This window comes from Elaeis guineensis, chromosome 1, assembly GCF_000442705.2.
Source record: "Elaeis guineensis isolate ETL-2024a chromosome 1, EG11, whole genome shotgun sequence".
Lineage (NCBI taxonomy): Eukaryota > Viridiplantae > Streptophyta > Magnoliopsida > Arecales > Arecaceae > Elaeis > Elaeis guineensis.
The window spans coordinates 110,696,766-110,708,382 of NC_025993.2; the positions used below are offsets into that span (position 1 = coordinate 110,696,766).

The 11,617-nt window shown below is 36.5% G+C and overlaps 1 protein-coding gene across 1 annotated transcript; it reads right to left on the reverse strand.

Moving 5' to 3' along the window:
* Positions 1–1,685: 1,685 nt before the first annotated feature.
* Positions 1,686–9,967, reverse strand: LOC105038515 (uncharacterized). Its single transcript, XM_029262575.2, has 4 exons — positions 9,564–9,967; positions 8,634–8,713; positions 2,909–5,513; positions 1,686–2,332 (listed from the first exon to the last, which is right to left on the reverse strand). Exons 3-4 carry the CDS (start codon positions 5,439–5,441, stop codon positions 1,980–1,982), a joined length of 2,886 nt encoding a protein of 961 aa, XP_029118408.2. The 5' UTR covers positions 5,442–5,513; positions 8,634–8,713; positions 9,564–9,967; the 3' UTR covers positions 1,686–1,979.
* Positions 9,968–11,617: the final 1,650 nt, after the last annotated feature.

An 11,617-nucleotide genomic window follows, 5' to 3' on the forward strand; every position in this document is an offset into this window, starting at 1 on the left:
GCAGAGTCTTAGCCCATAATTGCCTTACCTGTGCTGCTCGTTTACCTTCTCTTTTATAGATGATTCTGATATAACCGTCGAACACATGGTCCCATTTTTTATGGCACTAGATTATCGGACCATAATTGTGGAGCTAGTGGGCTATTACTCCCATTAATCGCCGTAACATGTAGTCGATAACCTTTCATAATGGTTAGGATATGTTGAGCAGATAAACCAACTATATGTCGGTAATACTAATACGTCGGTAGAGATAAGTCGGTAGATGATCTGAATGACCATCGGCCGGTTACTATGATATGCCGATGGTCTTCAGTTAGAGGTTGATCAAGTTATTTGTTGTTGGTTGATAATAGCCGACTATCAGTCGGTCAACCGATTATGACTCCGATTATGAGTCGGAGTCGGAAGTCGGTTGATTTGTCTCAACACATCTTATTAATTCTTGTGATGTTAGTCGGATTTCCATAAAATCAATCATATCTTTAAGTACAGGCCTCCCATTAAGATGTATAAGGATCAAAAAATGACTAGGATAACCATTGACAGTTTGAAAAAATTTGATGCCTAATGTTCAAATCCCTAACTTGACATAAAAGATCAATAAAATACAGTAAGGGATAAGATTTCATGCCCTGCATGCTCACCTGTATAATACTTAAATCAATTAGACGTTAAGCACTAGCGAGGGAGGGGAGAGACCTTGTCCTGATGATAGATTTGAAGACAATCATGCCTTGTTTGGCAAACGATGAGGCAGATAAAGGAGGAAGAAAGGATAATTACGTTCGCCGGCTGTTATTCTCTGTTTTCAGTTAAATAGGATTAGATTAATATATACTGCAACAGAGGAGCCATCCTGGTCTTGTGCCGATCTTTCAGGAACAAAATGCACCCCATCTAACACCACAAAGGCCTAAAATAGGTAATCTCGTGCAAAACCACACAGTTGTAGACATACTTTTTTGGAAAAATCATGCAGATATAAATATCACTTGACACTTTCTCAGAGGTTCCTTAACCTGGTGGAGGAGCCAAGTGGGGTTGGCAGTCTTTGGAATACATTGTATATGATTCTTTAGCTGACAGAAGAGCACAAATAAGAGAAAAGGGAGTAACCTAAGGATTCACCAATGTGTCACTGGATCTACCATGTGACTTCACGAGAGGCCCGCTAAGCTTGTGGATGCTGTTGTACAAGCCTGCTTATTTTTGATTGAAGAAGCAAGCTAAGTCAAATAAAGTTTTTCTTCAAAATATAGACTAATTAAAGCTCGTCTCACTATCAGCTAATCCTAATTTGAACTTGTTCTTGATGACCATAACAAAGAAAATAGCAATAACACATTGAATAAACACAAGATTCAGATCATTTTAAGCTATGCATTACAATGAGATGACCTGATCCTTCCAAGAATATGACTATTATGGGTATGTTCTAGTGCCAGATTATAAGGTCAACTTACTTGACAATCAACACTAATTAATACATCATACAGTCATATATAGGTTTTCATAAGGAATTAAATGTTTCTGGTTCGATATGCATCATATATGTGTTGTTAATGATTTTCATCAGCTTTCAACTTTTGCATATATGTCAGTGTGAGCTAGCATAGCTGTGTAAAGAATATTGTAGCCAGATAACTAATAGCAAATTTGGTAGATGATACAAATATAACCACTGTAAAAGGTGTAAAAATGATCACATCTTTAGTTATATGAGAATAAGTATTGCTTTTCATTAGACAGAAAAGTCAATCATCACATGGTAATAATACACGACGTAATCCACTTATAAAACCTGATAAGTCCACTTACTTGAAAACAACACTACTTGGATTTTGTAATTTACAATACACAGATTGATGCTGAGATTCAATCGAGTTATAAGCATCCAAGGCCTGCACAGACTAAACATTAACTTAGATTTTCTAAAACATCTATAAGCGTTGTACAAAACAGCCAGCCTGATAAAGCTAGCAGTTCTTACTGCAGTTCTTTTCCCTTATAATTGATGTGCAAGGATCAGCATCGATAAGCATGTTTACCACCTCCCTCATCGTAGGGCGTAAAGTTGGCAACTTGGTAGTACACAAAATAGCAACCTTCAAAACTTTCATCATGTCATCTTCCACAGAACTTGACACCCTAGGATCAAGAACTTCTGCAACATTTTGGCCGTCTAGATGCATTGAAACCCAATAGACAATATCTTTCCCTTCACCAAACTGAGGTTCTATAGGACTATGGCTGGTAAGCAACTCAAGCAAGACAACACCAAAACTATAGACATCGCTCTTTTCTGTTATCTTGAGTGAATATGCAAGTTCTGAAAGTTCAAAGACATTTTGTGAGAGACCGAAGCAATATGAAAGGTGATGCATGTGAAATAAGATGGATAACCAGAGGCAAGCTAAAATGAAACTACTACAGATGAGAAAATATTAACTTTCTTCTTTTCAACATCTTAAAACCAGTAGTGTCTTCCTACCATATTTTACTGGATAAAACTGAAAAAGAATAGCAGCTAATTTTTTTTCTGCTTCATTTAACGGCAAATAAAAGAACAAACACAAAGTGATGAAGAAGTAGGCTGATTCTTTTGATGTCATCAAGAATGAAAGCATCTATTATAGTCTTAAATAATAAAAAATCCTGCATTCTATAGCAACTATGGTCTAAACTACAGAGTCTAGCTAATGGAAAAAGAGCATAACAAAAGAAAGATCAAGTTCACAGAATAAGAAGTGCACTAATCAGTAAACCAGATCTCTCCAAGCGGATGATATAAAGATGTGGGCAATATGTTGTGACATCAATTGTAATCAAGGAAAAGCAACTGATTAAGTTTTACTGGCTACTGTTTTTGAGAAGACAATACTATAGAATGGAAAAATGGACATACCAGGAGCAATGTAACCATGTGTACCAGCAAAACAACTTAAATCTGATTCCTCGGCTATCTTTGCTATGCCAAAATCAGCAATTTTTGCTTCATATTCATCAGCCAGCAATATATTTGTGGATTTTATATCCCTGTGTATGATGGCTGGTGAACAATCATGGTGAAGATACATGATCCCCTTTGCTGCACCCACAGCAATCTTGTACCGCTTGTTCCAGTCCAGCTCTGGTTGCCCACCTTTGATTTCCCGATGAAGAGCTTGATAAAGATTCCCATTAGGCATGTACTCATATACAAGAAAATTAAGCTCCCCTCTGGTCAAGCAGGAATATAGCTTCAGTATGTTTCTATGCCTGATCTTTCCCAATATGTCTATTTCTGCCATCAAAACTTTTGCTCCATTCCCTTTCCATAATTGCTTCACTGCAACTGTGCCTTTGTTCTTCAACTCTAATCGATAAACTCTACCAGTGCCCCCACTTCCAATCAAATTTTCCTCTTCCAATTTACATATCTCTTCGGCATCAAGTTCTGGTGGCTGGAAAGATTCCACTTTCCATTTTGAGTCATTGTCTATGCCCTCCTCCTGATCCTTCTGTTTATGAGATTCCTCAAGCTTGAAGCTCCTATAGCTCACAAACACTAATCCAGCTAAAAGAATGACCATAGCTGATAAAATGATTGATATAAGAACCACTCTATTTCCTAAGATATCCTTGTGCCTGCGATCCATCTTGCAAATACCCAAGTCAGAATCCCATTCATTTCCTGACTTTCCATCAATACATAGACCAGGATTGCCAGAAAATGCTTCATCTCCAGCAATCATTAGAAGACCTGGTGGAACCCTTCCTGTCAATCGGTTCTTGGAAAAGTCCACGGAGCTTAGCTTCAATGATTGTAAACTATCTGGAATAGGGCCAGTAATCAGGTTCTGTGATAGATTTATTGAATTGAGAGAGGCCAACTGGGAGAGTGTTCCTGGAATGTTACCACTCAATGCATTCTGTGCAAGATCAATCTCTACCAGTCGACTACATGAACCAACTTCAGATGGTATAGACCCAGTGAGAACATTATCCTCCAAATGCAAAGATGTCAACTGGTCCAGATTTCCAATTTCAGATGGTATCTGACCTGAGAAAGAATTACCGGAAGCATATAATTTCTGCAACTGGGATAGCTTTCCTAACTCAACAGGAATCTCATCAGAGAGCCTGTTATTTTGCACATACAGTTGATTCAAGCTGGTTGAGGTCCCAATCTCCAAAGAAATCCCTCCAATGAAAGCATTGTCTGCTATATCAATGATGGTGGCATATGGCAGTCCCCACAACCCATCTGGAAGTCTCCCTGTGAAGCGATTCTGGCTAATTCGGAACCTCTGTAGAGACTTGCACTTAGCATAAGAATCAGGAAATTCACCTGAGAAGTTATTATCGAGTGCGAGCAAGAACTGCAGATTGTTGTTTTGGCACAAGAACCTTGGGAATTCACCGGAGAAGTTGTTCTGTGATATGTCCAGACTGTTGAGTGGTGAAAACCGGCCGACATTTGCTGGGAATTCACCAGAAAAAATATTCTCATAGATAGATAATGCAATGAGAAACTGCAAGTCTCCAAATCCTTTGGGGAGTTCACCCCAGAAGTTGTTACAAAACAACTGGATGACAGTGAAATTCTTAAGATTACCAAGCTCAGCAGGAATTTTTCCAGTCATTTGATTCTGGGAAATGTCTAGTTCACGCAAGTGAGTGAGGTTTGCAAGCTCAGGTGGGATCTCTCCGGTTAAATTATTCTGGTAGAGCTCAATCTTGTATAGATTCTGTAGCTTCGAAATTTCTTTAGGAAGTTTTCCTGAAATTTGGTTTTGGGAAAAATCTAAAGTTTCTAGTGATGTTAATTCGAATACAGAGGCTGGAATCTGTCCTATCAGATTACATTTAGCCAGGTAGAGCAATGTTAGGTTCTTCAAATTTCCAATAGTTGGCAGAATTTCTCCCTCCTTGAAGTTATTCTGACCAAGACTCAGTACAACCAGACCTGATAGATCCCCAATCCAAGCTGGAAACTTACCAGAAAAGCCATTTGTTGACAAATCAAGAACTCTTAAGTTCCTTAAGGTTGAAAGATCTGGCAATTGGCCTGTTAAACTGTTCATCGAGAGATTGAGGACTTGAAGACTAACACACTTCTTCAACTCAGAAGGAACAGTACCTGAGATTGAATTTGCCTGAAGAAGAAGTGTATCAAGGCTGCTAAGGACAGAGATTGACGGTGAGATCTCTCCAGAAAGGTTCTTATATGCAAGTGAGATTCCAGTAACTTTCCCAGAGTTGAAGTTGCATGTGACACCAAAAAACTGGCATGGGGAGTCTGACTCTTTCCAGCTTTCAAGATAATTCATAGGATCAATCAATTGACTCTTGAAATGCAGGAGGGCTTGAGTTTCCAATGCTTGGGAGTTTGAGATTGGGAAAAGGGAAAGCAGAAGGGTGCTTAATAAATGGAGTGGAAGTAAGAACTTTGCCATTGCCACGGGTGATAACAGTACAATTACAATGGATGAAGTTTTAATGAGATTGCCTTTGCCAATTCAGCATGCCTGTGAGAACAAACACAACAGAAAACCAGATGTTATCTAGAGATAGAAAAGATAAGAAGATCTGAAACAGAAATTGATACTGGACCACTCCTGAAGATGATGGATTTAAACTAGTAGGCAAAACATTAGTATGAAACTTATGAGGTCGTGATTCAGGCACAACTTTACTCCATAACTAGACATTTCTAAATGGAAACTTTTAATGGCAATGGTGCTTGAAATATAGAGAAAAACAAATGCAGGCTGAACAAACATTAGGATATTAAGAAGGGTAATTCATGGCAAAAGATCTGCCAAACTTAATTTGCACTTATGACAACAGTCACCCCTGACACCACCGCAGCAGTGAGGATAGACCAATCAGTGCAGCTCATTCTACATAAAACTCTATTCAAATTCCTTAAGTTTGAATGGTGAAGTTCCAGCAAACACACATGGGAGGTACAGACCAGCTTATTCACCATCAACATGCAACAAATCCATGGAGCTAGGGGAGGAAGAAACAAATATCAAGGAAAAACATGACCAGTTACACCATCAAGAAGTATTTTTGCATACATAAATGGAAAATTTTCTTTTGATCTCATTTTGTCAAATCTAGTGATTATATCTGATCACTCTTACAGACAGAGCTTTATTGATCTGCATTTAACGTTTCTTCCATTTGAATAATAAAACTTTGGTACCAGAAACAACTTTACATTTAAATATGCGTAAGAAACTAAATCAGCAGTCTCAGGCATTTGAGTAATGTTTATTTTCGAATTTTAGTGTTTTAAATTTTGACACAGAGATGTCTAATTCTTGCTGTAGTTTGCGTGCTTAAAAAGTATTTTCTCCCAAGGAGTGATTAAATGGTTCAAGTAAATGTCAAGTAGGAATAGACTGTAGGAAATTAATAGCGCCACTTGCAGAGCAGACGTGGTGAAAAAAGAAGAACTGTGCAATTAAAACATCTGAAAGAGTCTAAAGGAACTCTGGAGATAAGATTACAAGTATCATCAGAAAAGCTTTGAAGCTGTTGCACTTCTTTTAGATTCTCTACCTTTCATTTCAAATGCCTAACCACATTGCATGCAAAACCATACTTCAAGCCTTTGTGTGTCTCCTTGTTGCAATTAGAAAATCCACAAGCAGATAGTTGAGATTCAAGTCTCTTTTATTGTTTATGAAACAGACAATCAGAGAGCTTTGATATATTGTAGTAAAGATCAAGAATTTTTTGGCAGGAAGACAATAATGAACGGAACCATACAGTTGGATATGGTGAGGCAGAGCTTTTTCATTGTTCTTTTATTAAGAATGCCAACTAGGTCTAGATTACAAAAATTAAAGGTTTTAGTAAGAATATATATTAGGTCTTGATTACAAGGATGCAAGAAAAGCATAAAGCCTAGGTATTTGTTAGATGGACCATAGTAGCAACACCTTGTAAAGCATGTAAAATGGTTGAGGGACCATAAAATAGAAGCTAGAAGTTGACAACATCTAACATCTAGAGGAATAAAGTTAAAATATTATTCCTAGTGTCTTCAAAGGAAATTTTCTCATCTGTCTAATCAGCTATAGATTCCTGATCATTTTTATTTTCTGAGGATGACTCAAGGATGCAGAAAAAAGATGTAAAAACCAAATAGCAAGATAGCAATAAACAAGGGCATACCTTTTTCCAAATTTACACTCTTCAAGAGTATTTCACTAATGGCATATAATGAGTGGATCATGTTAGCCATGTTGTGGAAGGAGATTTAGATAATGTCATGAAAGTGATAGTCCCAGATTGTGATGGACCCTACCATTCTCTTCTCTCTATCCCACTTTTTTAAGTAGGAGGATTCAGGGATTAATTAAGGTTGCTGCATAGATCTCTATAGTTGTAACCTTGTCTCTACACCTAACCTACTTTTATTAAGAAAATAATTTGCTAGTTCACCTATGTCTTTTAGAAGAATTGGACTGCACACTTTAAATTAAATCTTTAAAAGAAAATAATGATTGCAACATCAATAATGGATCATCCGAATTGAAGATTCATAATAAAAGGTACTCTATACTAAAAACAAAACCTAGAAACCAAAATTTATATATTTCCGTAATCTCTAATCCACACATAAAATAGATAAAAAAAGAAAGGTGTCAATTGTACTAGTGAGTTAAAATACATGATAGAGACCTAAATTAAAGATCTTTCATTGATCATGATGAGCACATCTTAAAACATGGAGAGACTTGAATTCATCGGACTTTGATGATTAAACCCTAGTAAAATATAATATTATAATATTGGTTAATTTTTGTACCTGTATTTTGATTTGGTTGAGACCACAAAAATAAGCGAACTTTTGTTTTTAGTCATTTTTATATTATATATTATCTTCAATAGTTTGGATTTTCGATCTGTATGGTTTATCATTGATTCTAAATCATAAAGTCAGCCTCAGGTCTGTATGGGCCGGGCCAACATGCTGGCCTTAAAGCCCCGGCTCCAACAAATCCCACACTTGGACTTAGAATTAGAGTTGGGATGGGCCCGGGCCACAGGCTTAAGATCCATGATTCCAGAACAGTGCCTTCTGTGATGACGCGTCAGGATTCTATGGAGTGAGCAGGATGGGGTCCACCGCCCTTATCAGTCAATCCACGGCAAGACGGTCAAAGCGGTTCCCACACCTGGGTCCCGCAAACCTTTCCAATAGGTGGATGACACGTCTCATAAGCGGAGACAACAGGGCCCCACCGTGAGATCACGCCACTCCGGGACTGTGAACCCAGTTTCGACCTCTTTTCAGGACCTACAAGCGCCCGTGAATCCATTGACGTCAACCGGTCAACAAAACTGCTATTTTGTTAGGAAGTCATGAAACGGAACGGAACAGAACCACAAAACGTACCATCGTGGGACCCGCTACTGAAAAAAAAAAAAAAAAACGCAAAACAAAAGATAACGCCGTTACACCGCCGTGGGGACCACCACCCAGTCATCAACAAGCCACCGTCAGATGATACATCTAATCATGCCATGATGTTGATGTATGGTAAACAAGACCAAAATGTAAACACCAGGAACACCCCAACAAGTTATACCAAAAAGAATAATTAAAAAAAAAACACTGAACTCACCGTATCTTCTAGAAGCCGGCCCAACACGAGCTAGAGGATGATTGGATTATCCAGGGATCTCCACCATCTCTCGAAAGGATCTGCGGAAACAAGATATTGGATGCATTAGGGGTGAAAGTGAAACCGTGAAAATGGATAAAGTTTGAATCAATTTTCATATCTAAATATATCAAAATATAGATAAAAATTTAAATATCTAACAAATAACTATGCTTATATTTATATTTATCAAAAAATAATAATATGAATATAGATAGAAAATAATACGATCTGAATTAAATCATCGTGAAACAAATAACTATATTAACATATTATTAAATTAATTTATTATTTATTTATTAATAATTTTGATTTTGTTTTCATAAAATTTAATTATCTAAATGATATCCATATTTATATCCAAAGTTATAATCATATTCGTTTAAAATAAATATGAATAAAAATTTTTATATTTAACTAACAACCGTATCTGAATAAATATGGATATCAGCATGCTCATATCCAATCCATATCCAATCTAACTCTGTTTTTTTTCTTTTAAAAAAAGTGCGGAATATCCCGAAAGGCTTGGAAAGGAGAACGGGGAACACAAAGTAGAATATCTAGAATACGGCAGATCCGAGCCGTTCAACGGCTGGCACATATGAAAGATTCCTAGATAGATGGGAGAATAGACGGTCTGGATCCCAGGACGTACCGGCAGCAACTAAAGCTTCGATTTTTTATTTCTTTTTCACTCCTTTTCTCTCTAGTTTTTAAGGAAAAGATCTTTTTTCCCCTCCTTTTGAACTGAGAACCAAAGCTTCGATTTTTCTTTTTTATTACATTTTCCAACTCAAATTTTCTTTTTTTTTCTTTTATTTTGCTCTTTATTTTCTAGTAATAGCTATAAGAAAAAAAAAGGAGAAATTATTCGAACAAATTTCTTACCAAAGAAGTCTGGAGAAAAGCTCCACTAGAGTTCGATTTTCTGAAACCCTTTCTCTCTATTACGACCGTCGATCGCCTCTTCCTTCTTACAATGAAATGAAGCGGAAGCGTCGTGCTGGAACCCTAACTTCTCATTGGACATCGGAGAAGAACGAGAGAGTTATACTTCTGAACCCCTCCAAAGACCGCAGCTTGGGTTCTCTTCTCCCCATCGCTCCATGGTTAAGATCGAAACCCTCCAGACCCTGGAAGAATGGATCAAAAAATCTGATTTTCTTGCTTTCTTTACCATTATCTTTGGATAAAAATCGATGGAAGAAGAGGAATCGGAGAGTAGAAAAGGGGAAAACTTTGGGGGAAAGAGAAGAAGAAAAGGGTCCGAAAAAAATTTGAGAGAGAGAGAGTGGAGTGAAATAAGCTAGTCGTGGTTTATAAAGGAAGCTCGTAAGGTATGGAATGACGAAAATACCTCTGATGTTTTGTACGCTTGGAGGGAAACCGTACCGTGGCGGGTGCTGGTCGAGAGCCAGCGGTTGGTGCCATGTTGAATATCATGGGGAATTTTTTTATTTTTTTTATTATTTTTTATTTTTAAAAATATCTCTTTTTTATTTTATTTTTTAAATTACTATCCACGTTGAAATCACTAATCCAATCAAAAATTTCACGGCCACATTGGTGCAAACATAATTTTATTTTTTTTTTTTTTTTGACGAACGAAGAAAAGAAGAGCACGATCAATGGGCAAATAGAGAGGATGAAAGTACAATCGGAGGATGGTGCTTGGAGAGGATCGCAGCCGGGGGCCTATGCCGGAGGTGTGACGGGTTGGAGGCCCCGGGAGGAGAGTAGTGACGGGCGATGCGGTCGTGGGATGGGAGGTGCAGAGGGGCGGCGGTGGCGCCGCATAAATCAGCCACCGCAGAGGAAGATTGAACGAGGGGTTGGGAGGAAGAAAAGAAAGAAACGAGAGAAAAAAATAAATATAAATTATAAATAATTTTTTTAAAAAATATTTTTTAAAAAATATTTTTAAAATTAATAATTTTTTATTAATTGAAATTGTTATTTGAGCGTGCGATTCCATTGAAATTGTCAGTTGGGCCAGCGATTTCAGTAAAATCGTTATTTGGACCGATGAGATTTCAGTAATAATATTTTTAAAATAAAATATTATTTTAAAAAATAATTTAAAAAAATTAAAAATTATTTTTTAATTTTTTTAAAAAAATTATTTATTAAAATTAATAATTTATTATTATTTTAAAAATCTATGCCGAATACCCACAACCCCCTTCCGATGCCACCTGCGGCCCTCCACGCCAATCAATGTATTTTTTAAAATTTTTTAAAATAATATTTTATTATTATTTTAAAAATAATAATTTTTTAAAATAATTTATTATTTTTAAAAAATAATAAATAAATTATTATTTTTAAAAAATAATTTTTAAAATAATAATAAAATATTTTATTATTGTGTCAAGGTACGGCGGCAACCATGGTTCCGAATTAACTTTCTGATCTGTGTTGCAGCTGTAGTAGATTCAAACTCATTTTTTTATTTTTTTAATTTTTTAATTTTTTAATTTTTAAATATTTTTTAAAATTATTTTTAAGTATTTTTTGAAATTATTTTTAAGTATTTTTATTTTTCAAAAAATATAAATATAAATGTAAATAAATCAGTAAATAAATGAATAAATAAAATATTTAAATAAATTTTTATTTTTTATTTTTTTTTCTTCTTTCTCCTTCACTTGCACGTCATACCACTTCGATCTTTAGCTGCTCCGCACACCCTACCCCCTATGCTGGCACCCCACCCATTGCTTCTCCATCTGATCTATATTGCCGCAGCAGGCTCAGACTCATCAGGGACTGAGATGCCTGGTATACTTATGTCTCTCTTATGTGGCATCAATTCTTTATCAATAGTAACAGTATCCATTATCAATTGTAAATCACAATCCTTCTTCTTTCCACCTTTGGCTGCTCCATGCACCCTACCCCCCGCGGCACCCCTCCCATCGCATCTTCGGCTCCACACACCC